At 34.4% G+C, this 17,809-nt stretch overlaps 1 protein-coding gene across 1 annotated transcript; it reads right to left on the reverse strand.

Annotated features, from left to right (window-relative positions):
- Nucleotides 1–15,735: 15,735 nt before the first annotated feature.
- LOC18008674 (probable methyltransferase At1g27930) lies at nt 15,736–16,748 on the reverse strand. Its single transcript, XM_006391229.2, has one exon. The coding sequence runs from the start codon at nt 16,687–16,689 to the stop codon at nt 15,814–15,816; it is 876 nt and encodes a 291-aa protein (XP_006391291.2). The 5' UTR covers nt 16,690–16,748; the 3' UTR covers nt 15,736–15,813.
- Between the last annotated feature and the right edge of the window lie 1,061 nt (nt 16,749–17,809).

A 17,809-nucleotide genomic window follows, 5' to 3' on the forward strand; every position in this document is an offset into this window, starting at 1 on the left:
TTTGGGCAAGAGTTCAGCAAATGCAAATGGAAATAATCGTTGCATAAACACATAGCAGTCATGGCTTTTCATCCCTGCAAACTTTACCCCTTTCTCAACAGATTTAGAAAGATTAGAAACATACCCATCAGGAAATTTAACGTCAGAAGAAACCCATCTGAACAATGCTGACTTTTGATCTGCACTCAACCGAAATACAAGAACTGGTGCTTTCCCGTTTCTCAGTATATGCAACTCACTTCTGTTGCATAAATCAGGCAAGTCCAATCTTGACTTACCATTGTGTTTTGTTCTTCCCGCTACGTTCATAACTGTATGCATGATGTTATCAAAAAAGTTTTTTTCAATGTGTATGACATCAAGATTGTGTCTGAGCAGATGATCTTTCCAATAGGGTAGTTGCCAAAAGATACTTTTTTTGTCCCCCCTATGATGAACTCCATAACCTTCCCCCATATTTGCAGGAGTGTGCCAGTTTCCCCCACGCGTTACTGTTTCCTCTGCCCCCAATGCTCGATTTGCGCATGTATATCAGCTCTTGTTAAATTTACGGGTGGAGGGACATGTACACTTTTGTTCTTCATAAATAACTTCTTGTTCCTCCGAGATGGATGATTATCCGGTAAAAACCTCCGGTGACAATCAAACCAACAAGTTTTTCTATCATGTTTTAGCTGAAACGCATCAGTTCGATGAAGACAATAAGGACAAGATAACCTCCCATGTGTAGTCCATCCTGATAGCATACCATAAGCGGGGAAATCGCTTATTGTCCACATAAGCACAACCCGCATAGTAAAAAATTTTCCCGTAGAACAGTCATATGTGCAAACGCCGGTATACCATAACTGATTCAACTCATGTATGAGTGGCTGCAGAAATACATTGAGAGCTCGCTTCGGATGATTGGGACCTGGAACCAAAATACTTAGGAAAAGAAATTCCCTTTGCATGCACAAATCTGGAGGAAGGTTATAAGGAGTTAGGATTACTGGCCATAATGAATATTGTCTACCAGACATACCAAATGGACTAAAACCATCAGTGCACAGACCAAGATAGAAATTCCGTTTGAACTTAGCAAAATCTGGGTATACCAGATTGAAGTGTTTCCATGCCTTTGCATCTGATGGATGAACAACTTCTCCATCTACTTGTGTATTTTCGGCATGTCATCTCATTGATGCAGCTGTCCTTTCAGATTGATAAAGCCGTTTTAACCTATCAGTTATAGGGAGATACCACATACGTTGGTACGGTATCCTTTTACGCCCACCAGTTTGCGGCCTGTATCTTGGTTTTTGGCAAAATCGACATTCCTCCAGCTGATCATCATCTTTCCAAAAAATCATACAATTGTCAACACATACATCTATCATCTCAGAAGGTAGACCAAGACTAAAAAGCAACTTCTGTATTTCATAGTATGTTGCCGCTGCCAAGTTATCCTCCGGTAGATACTCTTTCAGAAGATCAGCCCAATCATCCATGCAAACCTTAACCAGGTTATGATCTGTTTTAATTGACATCATCCTAGCTGCCAACAATAATTTAGACAGGCCTTCTCTACATCCTTCGTAGATTGGCTGATTAGCATTGTCTAACAAATCATAAAATCGTTTGGCATCTACATTAGGTTTCTCAACAGCATTACCAGTATGCGTTTCATGAAATGCATCAGTCACCATCTCATGCATCCTATCATGATCTAGACTTTGATCAGATGATATTGATTAGGCTGATGACCATAATTCGATTCATCAAAATCAACATGACTTTGATAATTACTACTACTACCAGCATTCCCATGAGTATTACTACCATATCCTTCTCCATGTAGATACCAAACAAAATATTGCGGCATAAACCCTCTATTTAATAAATGCGTCCACACGGTTTTGGTTACTATATACCTCGTATTCTTGCATTTCAAACAAGGACAAAAAATATTCCCGCTATCTTTCGTTCTCTCCATATTTGTAGCCTGATACATAAATATTTCTAACCCGTTCTTGAACTCTTCTGTCAACGCCCCATCTGAATCTTTACACATATACATCCAACTTATTAGCTCGTATATAGACATCTTGAAATAACCTCAAAATACTATCTCTTTTTATTGATTAGAAAATGGAGTAAACCTTTGAATATTATTACTTTTTTTTTCAAAGAAATAACTACTAATTCGGGTTTCCAGCAATGGATAACCCAATATATCAGGATTTACAACACTATACTAAGGTTTAAGAGACCTACAATGGGTCTCCAGGATGATGATGCTCTTATGTTTGAATGATGATGTGTTGTGAATGAAAGAAGGAATGAAGATCTATTTATAACAAAATTTCGGGCTTTACGACGCTTTTACGACGATTTTTTACATTGCTTTTACATTCAACAATAATATTACGACGATTTTACGTCGATTATGCGATAAAATATTTCATCGACATTAGTTAGGTAAACATGTTTTAAATGTTCTTCACCTAACTTCTTTATCGACGTAAAATTGTCGTAAGTGTACATCGAATACAGGTCGTCGTATATTCGTCATAATGTTACATCTAATTTACGACGATTTTGCAATTAATATCAAATCTCTCGTTATTGATGTATAATCGTCGTAATTCTTCGTAAATTGTACGTCGCAGTTACGACGATTTTTTTGTACGACGGTTTCACGACGTTTTTTTTTGACGTAAAATCGTCGTACAATCGTTGTAAGTTTGCGACGATTTTTAAACCGTCATAATGGACCGTTGGAAAACGATTGTTTTCTTGTAGTGTAATTCCATGCTCTAAAACTTTGATGTTGCAAGGTTTGCATGCCCGATAATACCACAGCTTTGAAGTGTCAACGTCTTTGACCGTTACAATCTTGTCAGGCTATAACAAAACCATTAATATGTATATAGTTAAATGTAAATATATTTATACTATTTTCAAAATATATAGCTCATACCACTTTTGTATCATGAATTCTAGCTATCGTCCGCCTCCTATTTTTCACACCTAAAAATTCTTCACAGTAGTCAATAGCACCACCCCAAGAAGTTGAATAACTCTGTTCGGCATTCACAATCATTTGTTTAATTTTTTGGCAACCTACAAAAACGTAAACAATAGTTAAATAAATAAAACAATGTTAAAACCTTAAAATGATATTAAAATTGTCACATAAGATACTTTTCTCTGATGTCTTTCACGATCTTGACGTCAGGATTAAACAAAATTTTGGTGGAGTTGAAAGCGTTTGATATTGAAATGTTACCTATACTCGAAAAACATAAAATAAGAATAATTAACAAACTAATCCAAACCCAATCTCTACAAACCGTGTATATATGAATAGGGGATATGGTAATCTAACCTTTGTACTCTTTTATACAGACAAATCGCATTACACACACAACAATAGCAGCCATATGTTTGTCAGTGTACTCAACAGTTGCTTTTGCATATTGTCCCCATAGTGTACATTTCAGTTGGACATCGCTTCAGTAGTAAACATATTAGTGTTACATTGTTAAAATATTGTTATGTTTATTTTTGTATGATATCATAACTACTTTCTTGGTATTCCGGAGTGTTATCATTAATTTCTCGCTGATCCCACTTTTTCCTTTAGTTTTTATAACTTCCATACTCCCAACGGTGACAATTTGTCCAATGACATCTTCAAGAAAAAATATTTTTATACAATGATAAATATGTACATTATAATATAAATTTCATAATCAAGATGATGACATACCGATGAGAACGTTTTTTCGAGTTTGTCTTCCTTGATTGACTTGAAATCAGACAAATATTTCTCTGGCAAATCTGCTGGAAAATTATTAATCTCCTTAGCACAGGTTGTCCTGCACAAAGCGATCTTGTATTGTAATGGAGTCGTCCTAAAATCACCATAGTATTCTTTAATTATGAAGCAATTAATAGAAAGTGATTTTCCTTCTATAAGGATCCCTTTATGTTTTGCGATCAATTTTTCATCAACAGTAGCGTGAATCCTAGTGCCCTGTGAATCACACGTAAATAGTATTACTATATAATCTATAGATTACTTAAAATAACAATAAGAAAAATACATAAGATCGCATACAAACCTCTTCGTCAATTAATACCATTTCTATAACAAAGCCAGACTGCATGTTCTTGACTTTCCAAAGTGAAAATATAGTAGCTTTAACTTTTTGAATTTCACTTGATTGATCTAATTTGGCAAATGGAACTATAGCAGCCGAACATCTGCGGACTAAAGCCATTTTAGTGAATGAGAATGGTAGAGTTTTAAGATTTACGATAGGTGGTATATATAGGGAGAGGAATTCAATGAGAACATTTTAAAATTGATGTTAGGCGGGATTGAAATTATTTTGAAAAAAAGAATGAAATAAAGAATATGGATATTCGGAATGTGCGTAGAAGTAGGTATTGTTGCAGAAATATTTGAGAATCAATATATTCAAATTGATTTAATTGCCAAAATTGATGTATAGTATTAAATTGTAACATAAATTCTTGTTTCTTTTTGAAAAATTAAGATTTCTGTTTATTTTGTTACATTAACTCCGGTAAATCCTGCTAATAGTTAATGTAATCTTCCATTTGGGGAAAAATTTCTATTTTTTTACGTGGAAAGGTTTTTAAAAACCATAATTTCAATAATTTTATAAATGGGCTTGTATGATGTATAGGGCCAAAGAGTGTTTTTAAAATACAAATAATTGGGCCGGGTCGGGTATAAAGATCTGCGTGTTTATCCGTTTATGATTTTCTCTTTTTTTTGTTTTTTTTTAAATCAGAAAAATTTGGACAGAAATTACACATCAGCGTCAGCATCTAATGAAATTGCGCAGAGGTAGCGCTTTTGTCATGTCACATTTGACGTGGAATAAACGTCATCATTGACGTTGGCAAAAAAGCTTTTCAAGCCAATCAAATTATAACAAATCGGATTTTTTTACTAAATTACATTCTCATTTAATATATAGGATAACACCAAACAAAACTGACGTTAAAAAAAACACTAAAGAAAACTAAATAAAAAACATTTGCTCTAGACTGATTTGGATCTCGTGTGTTTATTGAGTGATCGTCTTTGTGGATTCAATCCAGGTTATGCTACAACACACCAAAACCGTGGATTTACGATTACTTATTTTGCTAGAGTCAACCATTTCACTCAAATTCTTTCTTTAAACATTTTTTTTACTAATCGAACATGCCTGGGTAATTTTTCTACACCTTCTTCCCCATACAGAAATTGAATTATGTCACCTTAGGGCTCAAAGTAGGGTTGTGTTTGAGTGAAATGATTGACTCTAGCGAAGATGGACAATTTAGACTGTTTAGTCCTAGCTTCATGGCTGTCTAAATTATATGATTTTTCAAGTAGTTTGCCATTTCCTCTATTTCATGCAAGTTTTAAGCTTTATTTATGTTTTTTCAAGGACAAATAAGAGTTAAATATTGGAGAATTGACTAGTGAGGTTTTATAAAGATGTTAAACGTTTTTAGAAAATATTTAACTCACTAGTCATTTCTCCAACTCTATATAGAGTCCACATTTTCCATCTTCTTCACAAGTATCAGATGCAAATGAGCGAAAAGAAACGAAGGTGCTAAAGGCAATAGTTCGCTAGGGTGGTTATCCCAATTCTTTGATAAGATCACTAGGGTGATTCTGAACCGGAAGATTAGAGAGCATGGTCAAGGAGCTATGAGACGATCCAGCAAGAAGTAAACTCATCTAACTCCGTAAATTAATATGGATGAGTTCTATTACGAACTTTCTAACGCACCTTGAACCACCTCAATCTAGGCGGAATATATGAGGATCAGGACAAATCACGAAGCTGGTCGACGCCACGAACTGTAACAAACCAGAGATTTTGGCACCAATACATTCATTTGGGCACCAATACTGTGAAAAACATTGTTGACAGTTTCTTCTATAAGTAAGATATTTATAGTTCGAGAAAAAGAGAGCAAAAAGTTTGTAACGCTTCCATATCTCCATAATGCACATATACAGATATACACATGCATTCTGACCCAAGACATTTCAAAGAGTTTACGAACTGAAGATTTGAGAGTTGAGTAAGAAAAAATTGTAAATGTTCGACTGATTTGCAATCTCTCTTTCCTATATCTTATTTCTTTTTTATTAATTTTATTGATGGATGTTATGATGGTGTGCCGTGACTAGTCGCTCATTTTTAAAGAGTTAAAGGTTTATCATTTGATTATGAACGGTCCTGGTGTTTAAACTTTTGAAGACATTGATTATTTATATGTCTTGTTCATGGATCACCCGTAACTTTATTTTAGGAATTGTAAAGCTTGCCAACGAGATAAACATGATCCATGTTTTAAAAGAGTTCCATAGCAATGATTGAGTAATGCCTATAGAATTGCTTTCAAATATCTAGCGAGGTGATATGAAATGAAGCCGTGCTAGCCCAACGTTTAGTTCGGCTAACTAGGTCTCAGGAATTGTTAATGAACTAAGGGTGTAAATGATTGATACATTAGAAAAAAAAAAGAATGAGTAATGGTTCCTTTGGATTCTTCTAAAAATTACCATTAATGTTGAATTTGTAATCATCCAAGTTTTATTAAGCCTCACCAAATAAGTGAAAAGCCTAACTTTCTAAAATAGGAATTGTTATTGCTCTGTTTCAAGAAAAGAAAAAAAAAACAGAAATGGAATTGTTATTCCTCAAAATAGGAGAGGAACAGTGGCGGATCTAGAAACAAATTTAGTTGGGGGCATAATTTTATAAACATGGAATAAAAAATTTAGTTGGGGGCAACTCTTTAGTTTTACCACTAAATTTAAAATTTTGATTAAATTTACCTAAATTATTTAAGAAAAATAAAAAACTAGTAGGGGCACAGGACTCCGTTCGACATTTACTACGTCCGCCCCTGGAGAGGAATACCATGAAAAAAAAACTAGTGAAAAAATAATTGATACTATACTCACTTTGATTCCATTAATCATTATTCTTCTTATTTAGTTTATTTTTCTTAGTCATCATCACTATACATACTCCAGATTTAATGTTTCTCATTGAGAGATCTCATATATATATATTTGACATAGAAACCTGAAAGGAGACTACTCCACGGTTTAGATTGTCAGTCCATCTCTAAAATCCTTAAGTTGGTTAGATAATATAGCTTTTTAGTAGTCACCAATTGAAAGTAGTTTAAATTGATAGCAATGGTTTTTACTTTCTATGCGATTTTGATTTTTGCGTACAACTCTTTTAAAACCGTTTAAGCTTAGTTGGAATTCCATCCTTTATGTTAGATAGACCGAACACCCTAAAGGTTACAGCAATACACACTTGTTCACTTGGAAGAATAATCGGGGCCTTTATATATTCTCTTCGAGGAATTAATCAAGCCATTAACATTGATGCGTACGTAAGACCAACTAGCCACTACTTTCAAGTTAAAAAAGGCATACATATTTAATTCTTTTTTTTTTTTTTTTGCATTAGGCCTTCGAAATCTAGTACTCCCTCTGTTCAGAATTAGTTGATGTTTAAGGTTTTTGCACACAGATTAAGGATGCATTTAATTTTTATTTTTTCTATACTAAAAATATTATTTATAATTTATTTAAATATCATTCAGCCAATAAAAAGATAATCTACATAATATAAAAAGTCAAAAACAATAAAAATTCATTAAATTTTACATTGAAAAGTGAAAACATCAAATAATTCTGAACAGAGGGAGTATTCTTTTTGCACACATATCATCATACTGATGACTTGTTGATCTGACACTACCATGATAGTTATATGAAAATATTGCAAAATCGCAAATGGAAGAACAAGGAAGACCAGAAATTCGCAACTGAGGTGAATGCCTTTTTATTAGAGTTTTATTATTAACTGTGTGAATAATGTTGACAAACTTCTAAGATTCCTCATATATAAGATATTTCTAACCCTAATCCTGTACTATGGTTTTCCAGTTCAGTCTAGCAAGAGGGGCTGTAACAGACATTTAAGACACCATTAAGTAACAGAAAACAGATTCACATATGACTAACAATGATGAACAAAAGTATTTGGTATAGGTCAATCGACAACCTCATGAAACCGTACAAGATTTCTCTTCTCTCGGCTAATTCAATGGTAGTTAATGAGTTCATATTTTTGTTTGAATTAATATATTATTGTTATAACACATATCATATATGGACTCTTATACCGGCCCATTAGGCCCATCAGGGCATTGTACTTAACCTAGATTCCCTATGTACTCTATATATACATTCCAGTGATTAATAAAGTTTCTAAGAAGTTTTCACAACACGTTATCAGCACGATAAGACTCTCTAAGCGAAAAACCCTAATAAATCCGGCCACCACCAAAACCCTAAAAGCAAGTCGAAACTTAAAAGACGTATATCTTCCAAACCGTGAGGAACCAGAAGACGATCTACATATCAAATCGAAGCCCTCGACGAGACGAATCTACTGGTGAAAACCGTTTGTCGATCCAACGTCGGACGCGCCCTCACGCACACTTACAGTACACGACGATCAACCGAAAAAAAAAAAAACCAGATCCGAGTTTTTTCTTCTTCAACCAGCAGCTTCTCCAGTTTTGGTGATCAATCCTTGGAATTTGTAGCGGCTAACTGAGGTCTATTAGCTCCCAGTTTCATTAGCCTGTCAGAAATCCAAAGGTGGAAAAACACACCAGCAAATGGAAACCATAGTCGTAGATAGTGGATCCAGCCACACTATCTTAAGAAACAAAAGTTACTTCATAAACCTAACCTATCAAACCGCAAATATTAGCACCATCGCGGGTCCCTCAAACCTTATCGAAGGATATGGCCATGCCTATGTGTTGCTATCAAATGGCACACAACTTGAAATACCAGATGCTCTATATTCTCCTAGTTCGAAGAGAAATCTTCTGAGCTTCAAGGATATAAGACAGAATGGTTTCCACATAGAAACCCAAGGTCAAGGGAACAAAGAATCCCTCCTAGTCACTAAAACCGTAGACGGCCATAAACAAATCCTCGAAACCATACCCGCGCTCTCTACTGGACTTTACCATGCTAAAGTCAGTATGATTGAAGCTAATACCACTCTAAAATCCCGGTTTACTGATTATACTATTTGGCACGACCGGCTCGGTCATCCCGGTGCAAATATGATGCGTAAACTAATTCAAAACTCTCAAGGGCATACCCTCAAAGAAAACCGAGCTTATCCTCAACACCTCATGTGCACAGCTTGTTCTCAAGGCAAATTGATCACTCGGCCTTCACCAGTTAAAATCTCTAAACAAACACTTCATTTCCTAGAAAGAATCCAGGGCGATATCTGTGGACCTATACATCCATCTTCCGGACTATTCCGGTACTTCATGGTCCTTATAGACGCATCGACCCGTTGGTCATATGTTTGTCTCTTGTCCTCTCGGAACCAAGCCTTCGCTAGGTTCTTGGCCCAAATCATAAAATTGCGGGCCCATTTCCCTGACTTCCCACTAAAGACTATCCGCCTTGACAATGCTGGTGAATTTACCTCACAAGCGTTTAATGACTACTGTATCGCCATGGGGGTAACCGTGGAACATCCTGTAGCACATGTCCATACTCAAAATGGATTGGCTGAATCATTCATTAAACGCATTCAATGGATAGCCCGACCATTACTCATGAGATCAAAGCTCCCGGCCTCAGCATGGGGACATGCAGTATTACATGCTGCTGAACTCATACGCATCCGGCCATCTAGTGAACACAAATATTCCCCATCCCAACTACTCTCGGGTCATGAGCCAGACATCTCCCATCTCAAAACATTTGGGTGTTCAGTATATGTACCCATTGCTCCACCACATCGAACCAAAATGGGACCTCAAAGAAGGATGGGAATATATGTTGGTTTTGACTCTCCCACCATCATAAGATATCTCGAGCCAACCACTGGAGATCTCTTCAAGGCCAGATATGCGGATTGCCAATTCGATGAATCGGTATATCCCTCTTTAGGTGGTGAGACAAACAAGCTGGTCAAAGATCTTTCATGGAATCAAACATCATTACATTGGCAAGATCCTCGGACTCTAGAATGTGATTCAGAGATCCAAAAGATTATTCATTATCAAAAGCTAGCTAATCAATTGCCAGATTCCTTTGCTGACCCGACCAAAGTAACCAAATCGTACATCCCAGCTTGTAATGCACCAGTACGAATAGCTGTCCCAACGGGACAGACCCAAGTTGCTACAGAGTCTGCACCACGTCTCAAACGGGGCAGACCTCTCGGTTCCAAAGATAAGAATCCCCGGAAATCAAAGAAAGGTGCAATAACCGAAACCGGGATTCCTGCAATATCAGACATAGCCGCGGCTGAGACTCAATCTAATGAACCCTCAATGGAAGTTCGAGACGCCGAATCTCCAGGTTCAGAAGATAACAATGAGATTTCCATCAATTACAATATGTCCGGAATACAATGGAATCGAAAAGAAGTCGACTTAAATGCACTCTTTGCATACAAAGTAGCACTTGATGTTGCGCTCACGCAAGAGGATCTAGAACCCACGTCAATAACACAGTGTACACATCGAACAGATTGGCTAAAATGGAAAGAAGCCATAAACGTGGAGGTAAAGAGTCTCAAACTCAGAAACGTGTTCGGTCCGATCATCCGGACCCCATCACACATCAAGCCAGTGGGCCACAAATGGGTCTTTGTGCGCAAAAGGAACGAACTCGGTGAAGTCGTTCGATACAAAGCACGGCTTGTAGCACAAGGATTCTCACAGAGACCCGGAATCGATTATGAGGAGACTTATTCTCCAGTGGTGGATGCAACAACATTCCGATTCCTCATAAGTCTGGCCATAAGAGAAAATCTTGATCTGCGGTTAATAGATGTTGTAACCGCATATCTCTATGGGCCCCTGGACAACGAAATATATATGAGACTCCCAGATGGCATTGAACTAAAAGACAAAAATGCATCTCGAGATCAATACTGCATCAGGCTGAACAAATCCTTGTATGGACTGAAACAAAGTGGGCGTTTGTGGTACAACCGCCTCAGCGATTACCTCATCAAAGAAGGCTACAAAAATGACCCCATCAGTCCATGCATCTTCATCAAGAAGTACTCAAACAAAGGATTTGTAATCATAGCAGTATACGTGGATGATCTAAACATCCTCGGAACATCTGGTGAGATCTCCCAAACAGTCGACTGCTTAAAAGCAGAATTCGAAATGAAAGACCTAGGCAAAACAAAGTACTGTTTGGGTTTACAACTTGAGTACATCAAAGGAGGAATCCTTGTGCATCAATCGGCTTATATCGAAAAGGTACTCAAGCGATTTAATATGGACCAAGCTCACCCATTGACCAGCCCAATGGTAGTTAGAAGCTTAAGTGATGACTCTCTTGGTCCCAAAAAGGATGATGAAGAAATCCTTGGTCCTGAAAAGCCATACCTCAGTGCTGTAGGAGCGTTAATGTACCTGGCCAGTCACACTAGACCAGACATATGTTTCGCCGTGAACCTCCTCGCTCGATATAGTTCATCTCCAACTCAGAGGCACTGGTACGGTATAAAACATCTCCTAAGATACCTTCGAGGTACTCAAGACTTAGGACTCTTCTATACTAACCAAAATAAAGATGGGTTAGTCGGCTTCGCCGATGCAGGATATCTATCAGATCCGCACACTGCCAAGTCTCAAACTGGCTACGTTTTTACGCATGGAGGAACAGCCATCTCTTGGAGATCAATGAAGCAGACACTCACTGCCACTTCATCAAACCATGCTGAAATCCTAGCCATTCATGAGGCTAGTAGGGAATGCGTCTGGCTGCGCTCCATGACTCAGCACATCCGCAGAGATTGTGGTATGGACGAAGACACACAGCCCACGGTGATGTATGAAGACAACGCGGCATGCATAGCTCAGCTCAAGGAAGGATATATCAAAGGAGATCGGACGAAGCACATTCTACCGAAGTTCTTCTCAACCTCAGACTGGCAGAAGGACGGCACTCTCAGCGTTCAGCAGGTCCGATCCAGTGAGAATTCAGCTGACCTCTTCACCAAATCATTGCCTACTTCAACACACCGGAAGCTCGTCAAACAGATAGGAATGTATAGACTTAGAGATCTGCAGTGATGCTACAATCAGGGGGAGTAATGCATGTTGTACTCTTTTTCCTTCACCATGGTTTTGTCCCACTGGGTTTTTCCTGGTAAGGTTTTAATGAGGCAACATTCCCCAGCGCATTATCGAGATCCCGATTGAGTAGCTGACCCGGTTCACTCGTCCAAGGGGGAGTGTTATAACACATATCATATATGGACTCTTATACCGGCCCATTAGGCCCATCAGGGCATTGTACTTAACCTAGATTCCCTATGTACTCTATATATACATTCCAGTGATTAATAAAGTTTCTAAGAAGTTTTCACAACAATTATTAGATTCTACCCCGTGAACTATTAATAATTTATCAAATTTTGTAATATAATTTAAATTTTATTTTTGTTTAGATTTAATTTTCTAAGGCTATGTACAATGGTTTTTTTTACAACACCTACTTTACACTCCACATCATCTCTTCTCTCTTCCACCTATTAATTCAACACCCACTAAATTTTCATCATCTACAATGATTTTATTTAATAAAATTCAACACCATACCCTACCATTGTTTAATAATAGTTTAATGGAGACTAATAGAGAAATTATAGTAAAAAAATAATTTTTTTCTGTATCCAAATCAAATGAAACAAATGTCTATTTATAAAGTATGAAAATGAAAATATTTTTATATAAATATTAATATAAATATATATATAATTATTATAAAATAATAGATGTTAAATAAGTGAGATGAGAAAAAAAAAATTCAGAATTTTGACAGCCAATGAAAACATAACATTTGCTCCACTAAAAATCCAAAATCTGTTAACCAAATACTAATATGACACATGGCAAGCCTTCACCATTAGTCAGAAAATTCAGGCTGTTGAAAAATTACAACACCAAATATGTCATATTGGATTCAACAGACTATTACAACAACCATTGCACCTTTACAACAGTTGAAAAAAGTTTTCAACACCACCAAGGTAAGTAGTCTAATAAGTGATACATATATATATATATATTTTTGTTTATATATAATTTGTTTCTATTGATTTATTTTTTCTAGTATATATATGACCGTAATTAGAAAAACATTATTCTAACATATCCGTTCATATTAATCCGAAAGTACAACAATTATAAAAACGTCATTATAACATGTCTATTTATATTAATTCAAAAAGAACCACAATTATTAAAAAATAATTATAACCCTTTCATTCATATTATTTATATATTTTATACATTTTAACTATAAATATTAAAAATTTTAGACTTATTTAATAAAAATATACAATAATATGTTATTTTTATTTATTTTTACTAAAAATATTATTTAAATTAGAATTTTTAAATTAAATCTAAACTAATATCAGATTTATTATTTTTGTAAAAATATAATAATAACTTATTTTATGATTTTTGATAAATAAAATACCTATATTTAAGGAAATTTATAACAAATCCAAATTCAAATTTAAATTTTCGAATTTATTTTCAAATATAAATTAGAAATATATTAATTTATTAAGATTATATTAAATTGATTTGTTTTGAAATATAAATAAGAGTTATCCAAAAATATAATAGTAGAAAACTAAGTAAAATTTGTTTGGACACAAAACATGCTTCTGTTTTAATAGTATAACTAGATTCTAAACCCGTGCGTCCGCAGGAGAATTTTTTGTTTTTTTTCCTAATATAATTTGTATTTATTTTTTTGTTTATATATAAGTTTTTTTATTATTTATTTATTTTCTTAAATCAAAAATATTTATTTTTCAATTTCTCAAATATGAAAAAATAATAAGAATGAGATGTGTTAAGTTTTTCATCATCCTAGTGTCAAGCTATTTTTTGCAGGATATTTTGTTATCATGTTTTATCTTTAAATAGTATAGATTTGTATATTAGTAGAATTAGAATATGAGTTAATTAAGTATATTTCGATTTAATGTTAATTATAAATTTTTTTATTATGTGATTTTAATTATGTAAATTTAATTATATGATTTTAATTATGTGGATTTACATATAAATAATTTATATATCTATGAATTAGCTAATCAATCCGTTTAGTTGCCTTAAATCATTTTTTAATATTTTATATGTTTTTAAAAACTAACTTGTATAAGAATATAATTATAAATGCATAACCCTAACCTACTCTATCATATTATTATTATATAAAAATATTTACTAATATTGAATTTAGATCGATTTGATTACGATAAAATATAATAAGATATCCAAGTACCATTTGTGTTATTATAAAAATAGATATATCTATAAATTGACTAACTTGTTCATTTAATTACCTCAAATTATCTTAATATCTTACATGTTTTAACAAACTAGCCCGTATAGGATCCGAAGTATAATAATACATAACCTTAATCAGCTCCATCATATTATTGTAAAATATAAATATTTATTTATCTTAAATATTTGATATTTTAGACCGTTTAATTATGATAAAATAAAATAAGATATTCGTTTACCATTTGCGATATTATGAAAGTACAATTTAAATTTAAAATTTAAAATTAAATTTCCATTTAAAGAATTCTAAACCCTAAATTTTTGTAATAAATTTTAATTATAAAATTTTTACTTTTTTGAATTTTAAATTAAAATAAATCTAAATTTTCGTAATTATATATAGTTATTAAAAATCTTGAATAATTTGAAATTTTATTTAAATATAACTATATTTAAGGAAATTTAAAAATATCTAAATTAATAACTAATTTTCGAAATTAAATATCAATATAAAATAAATGTTTTAAATTAATTATCAACTATATTTAAGGAGAATCTAAAAATATATAAATTAATACCTAATTTTCGGAATTAAATATAAATAAATAATAAATAATTTTAAAAAAATTTTAGGAGTGTTTGGAAGCAAGCACTAAAAGTGTTTCTGTTTTAGTATAATAGATAGATAGATAAAAAAAATTTAAAACTTTGGTTCAGTTGAATTCGCTCAAAGTATTTCCGAAAACCAAATGTAATCCACACACATATACAATTAGATTTAAATCCCAGCGATGACGCATCGATAATAATAGTAACGACTAATATGCTAACATGGGGTATAAATCTAGATGTTTCTTAATTGTACTTTCTTTTTTTGTTAGGTCTGACTTAATTAAAATTTAGATTTCATTCAGTTTGGTTTGAAGGGTAAGTCATATATTATTTATTTGTTTTTTTTAACAAGTAAGTCATATATTTTGCGAATAGAAATTATGTGGAATTTTAGTATATTACGAGTATGGTTTTGTTTGCTAGATAAGGTGTGAATCAAAATGATTACCCTTAGCATGAAGAGTGTTGACAATCGTATTCTTAGAACCCACTCTTTAGAGTTTCACTAAAATTTATGCCAATGTCTAAAATGTCTAATAGCACAAATACAGAGATCAATTTTCGTGTACTTCTATATATGTTTTAAATAGCCATAACAAAACCACATTAAACAAAGAGTAATAACAACGATAGAATACATGAGTTATTTTAATGAGAAGCCTCTGGATATTTATGTTTGAAAAAACGATTTTAAAACTCAAAAGAACTATGCGGTGTCTTAAATTTAAAGGAAGTAATTAACGAAGAATCCATTAATATCGGCGCACTCTAGCAAAACCGGTCCCCTGGCTGATCGCTCATGTTCGCGGCGTTGGGTATCTCAAAGTGCCAGAGCCTACCAGCAGATTTGACTTTGTACTTCTGGCATAAGAACTCATTGGCATAAGCGTTCTCCACTTTGCGGTCAACGTCATGAAGGAAAACGTGGGTCGTGCCAGCACCTTTCCGGTTACGTGCCATGACGGCTGAGGAGAATATCGCTGCCATCCTCCCTGGCGCGGTTGCGAAGTACCCTTTTGGTGCGTCCACCATGATTAGATCCCACTCGGTGTCATAGAACTCATCAGGAAGTGAAGTCAACGCCAATGGACACTTTTCATTGTAGCGGATGGGGAAAGCATTGGCAGGTAAACACTTGGGCTCGGACCGATATGTAGAGAGAAGGCGGTCAGCTTGAGAAAGCTGAGTCCGGTATTGAACATGGTGGGCTCTGAGGGATGGTGCTTCCTTGAGGACAGCCTCGATCCATTCAGGGTCCTCCTCCAAAAAAACAGTGGTGCCTCCCGGATTGAGGGAGGCCCACATGAGAGAGTCGCGGCCCAGGCCAAAGACAAGGAAATTGCAAGGGAGACGGTCTTTAAGGACGTCTAAGGAGATTGAGATCTCCTCAAAAGATTGTTGTGGGACGGTGCGAGAAGTTGCATAGTGGACGATGGATTGTAGTTGGATTGGTGTAGCTGAGTATTCGGCTATGGAAGCGGCCGTGGTCTTAGCCGTGGAACATAGTGATAAAGTGTTGTTTGTAGATCGGATGAAACTCGTGATGAGTAGTGCACCACCAATAAGACCAGCTAGAGCAACTGCGATGAACCATGGCCGCTCTAGGAGCGTGTGCTTTGCACCTTTCGACTTCTCTTGAGTCATGTTTGATTGTGTATTTTTTCTGATACTTCTTTGGTTTGGCGAGAGAGGGTGATGACTCGAGTTATACATGGTGGAGGGATTGGATGAGAAGGTGGGGAAATAGTGCTAAGACGTGAAGTCAACGAAGGTGAGGCACGTCGACAAGTCTCGATAATTGCACGTATGATTGATTAATCTTCTTTAAATAAAACTCATTTGATTAATCCTGTTCGTTTTAACGTTCCTTTCAAAATGTTCAAAAATTAACCTCAACTGGTCAAATATATTGATTTTATTGCTAATTTTTTGTGTCAACAGTGATTTTATTGCTCTATTTACTCTTTAATTAATGGGAAAACTTTTTCTTAAAAAGTAATTGTAAGAAAACAGTTGTGAATATTAACTCCCAAATTATCAAATCTGATAACTTGTTAGAATTTATGACAAAACTATCAGGACAAAAAAGAGAGAGTTAATCATGAGAGTTAAAATTTTAAGATGAACCCAAACAAGATTTATTTATACTACTGTACCTGTATGTTGTAGTCATAGTTAACTGGAATTATTGATTTACAGAGTATAATATTTATTTTCTTTTATTGTTCATTAACTACATTAATATATATGGATATGAAAAGTGATTTAACCCTTTTAAAAAAATCTTCTATATACGGTTTTAATTTATACACAACTAAGATAAGTAAACATCTAATTCAGTACTAAGTTATTATGTAGTGATCACAATTGATTCCACTTTTCTATAGTATTGTTGAAATGTAATTTGGATGTTGGGGACAAAAACAAGTATTTTAATGCTTTGTGTTAGTATTGTTGTGTCCCTATCCGAATTCAAGTTGACATAAATCAATTTATGTCGTTAACAATAAAAAGTTTGATGTTGTGGATACTTTTCATCTACATGTATTAACTAACCACAACGCGACACATAAAATTTAGTCCCATAAGATATCATATGATGAAGCGTGTTTAGCAACCATTAATCGCTTAGACTGATGAATTTTTAAACAAAGGGTCATATATAAGTTGAGTCGTTTACACTGACTCTTTTTAAGTTTTTATTTACAGATTCACTATAGTTTAAGGTAACTCTTTCTTTGAATTTAGGCGAAAAAAATTATTT

Source organism: Eutrema salsugineum, unplaced genomic scaffold, assembly GCF_000478725.1.
Source record: "Eutrema salsugineum unplaced genomic scaffold, Eutsalg1_0 scaffold_9, whole genome shotgun sequence".
NCBI classification, from domain to species: Eukaryota; Viridiplantae; Streptophyta; class Magnoliopsida; order Brassicales; family Brassicaceae; genus Eutrema; species Eutrema salsugineum.

Bases quoted from the DNA above. Each gene is read 5' to 3' on its own strand.
- LOC18008674 (XM_006391229.2), bottom strand. From the start codon at position 16,689: ATGACTCAAGAGAAGTCGAAAGGTGCAAAGCACACGCTCCTAGAGCGG.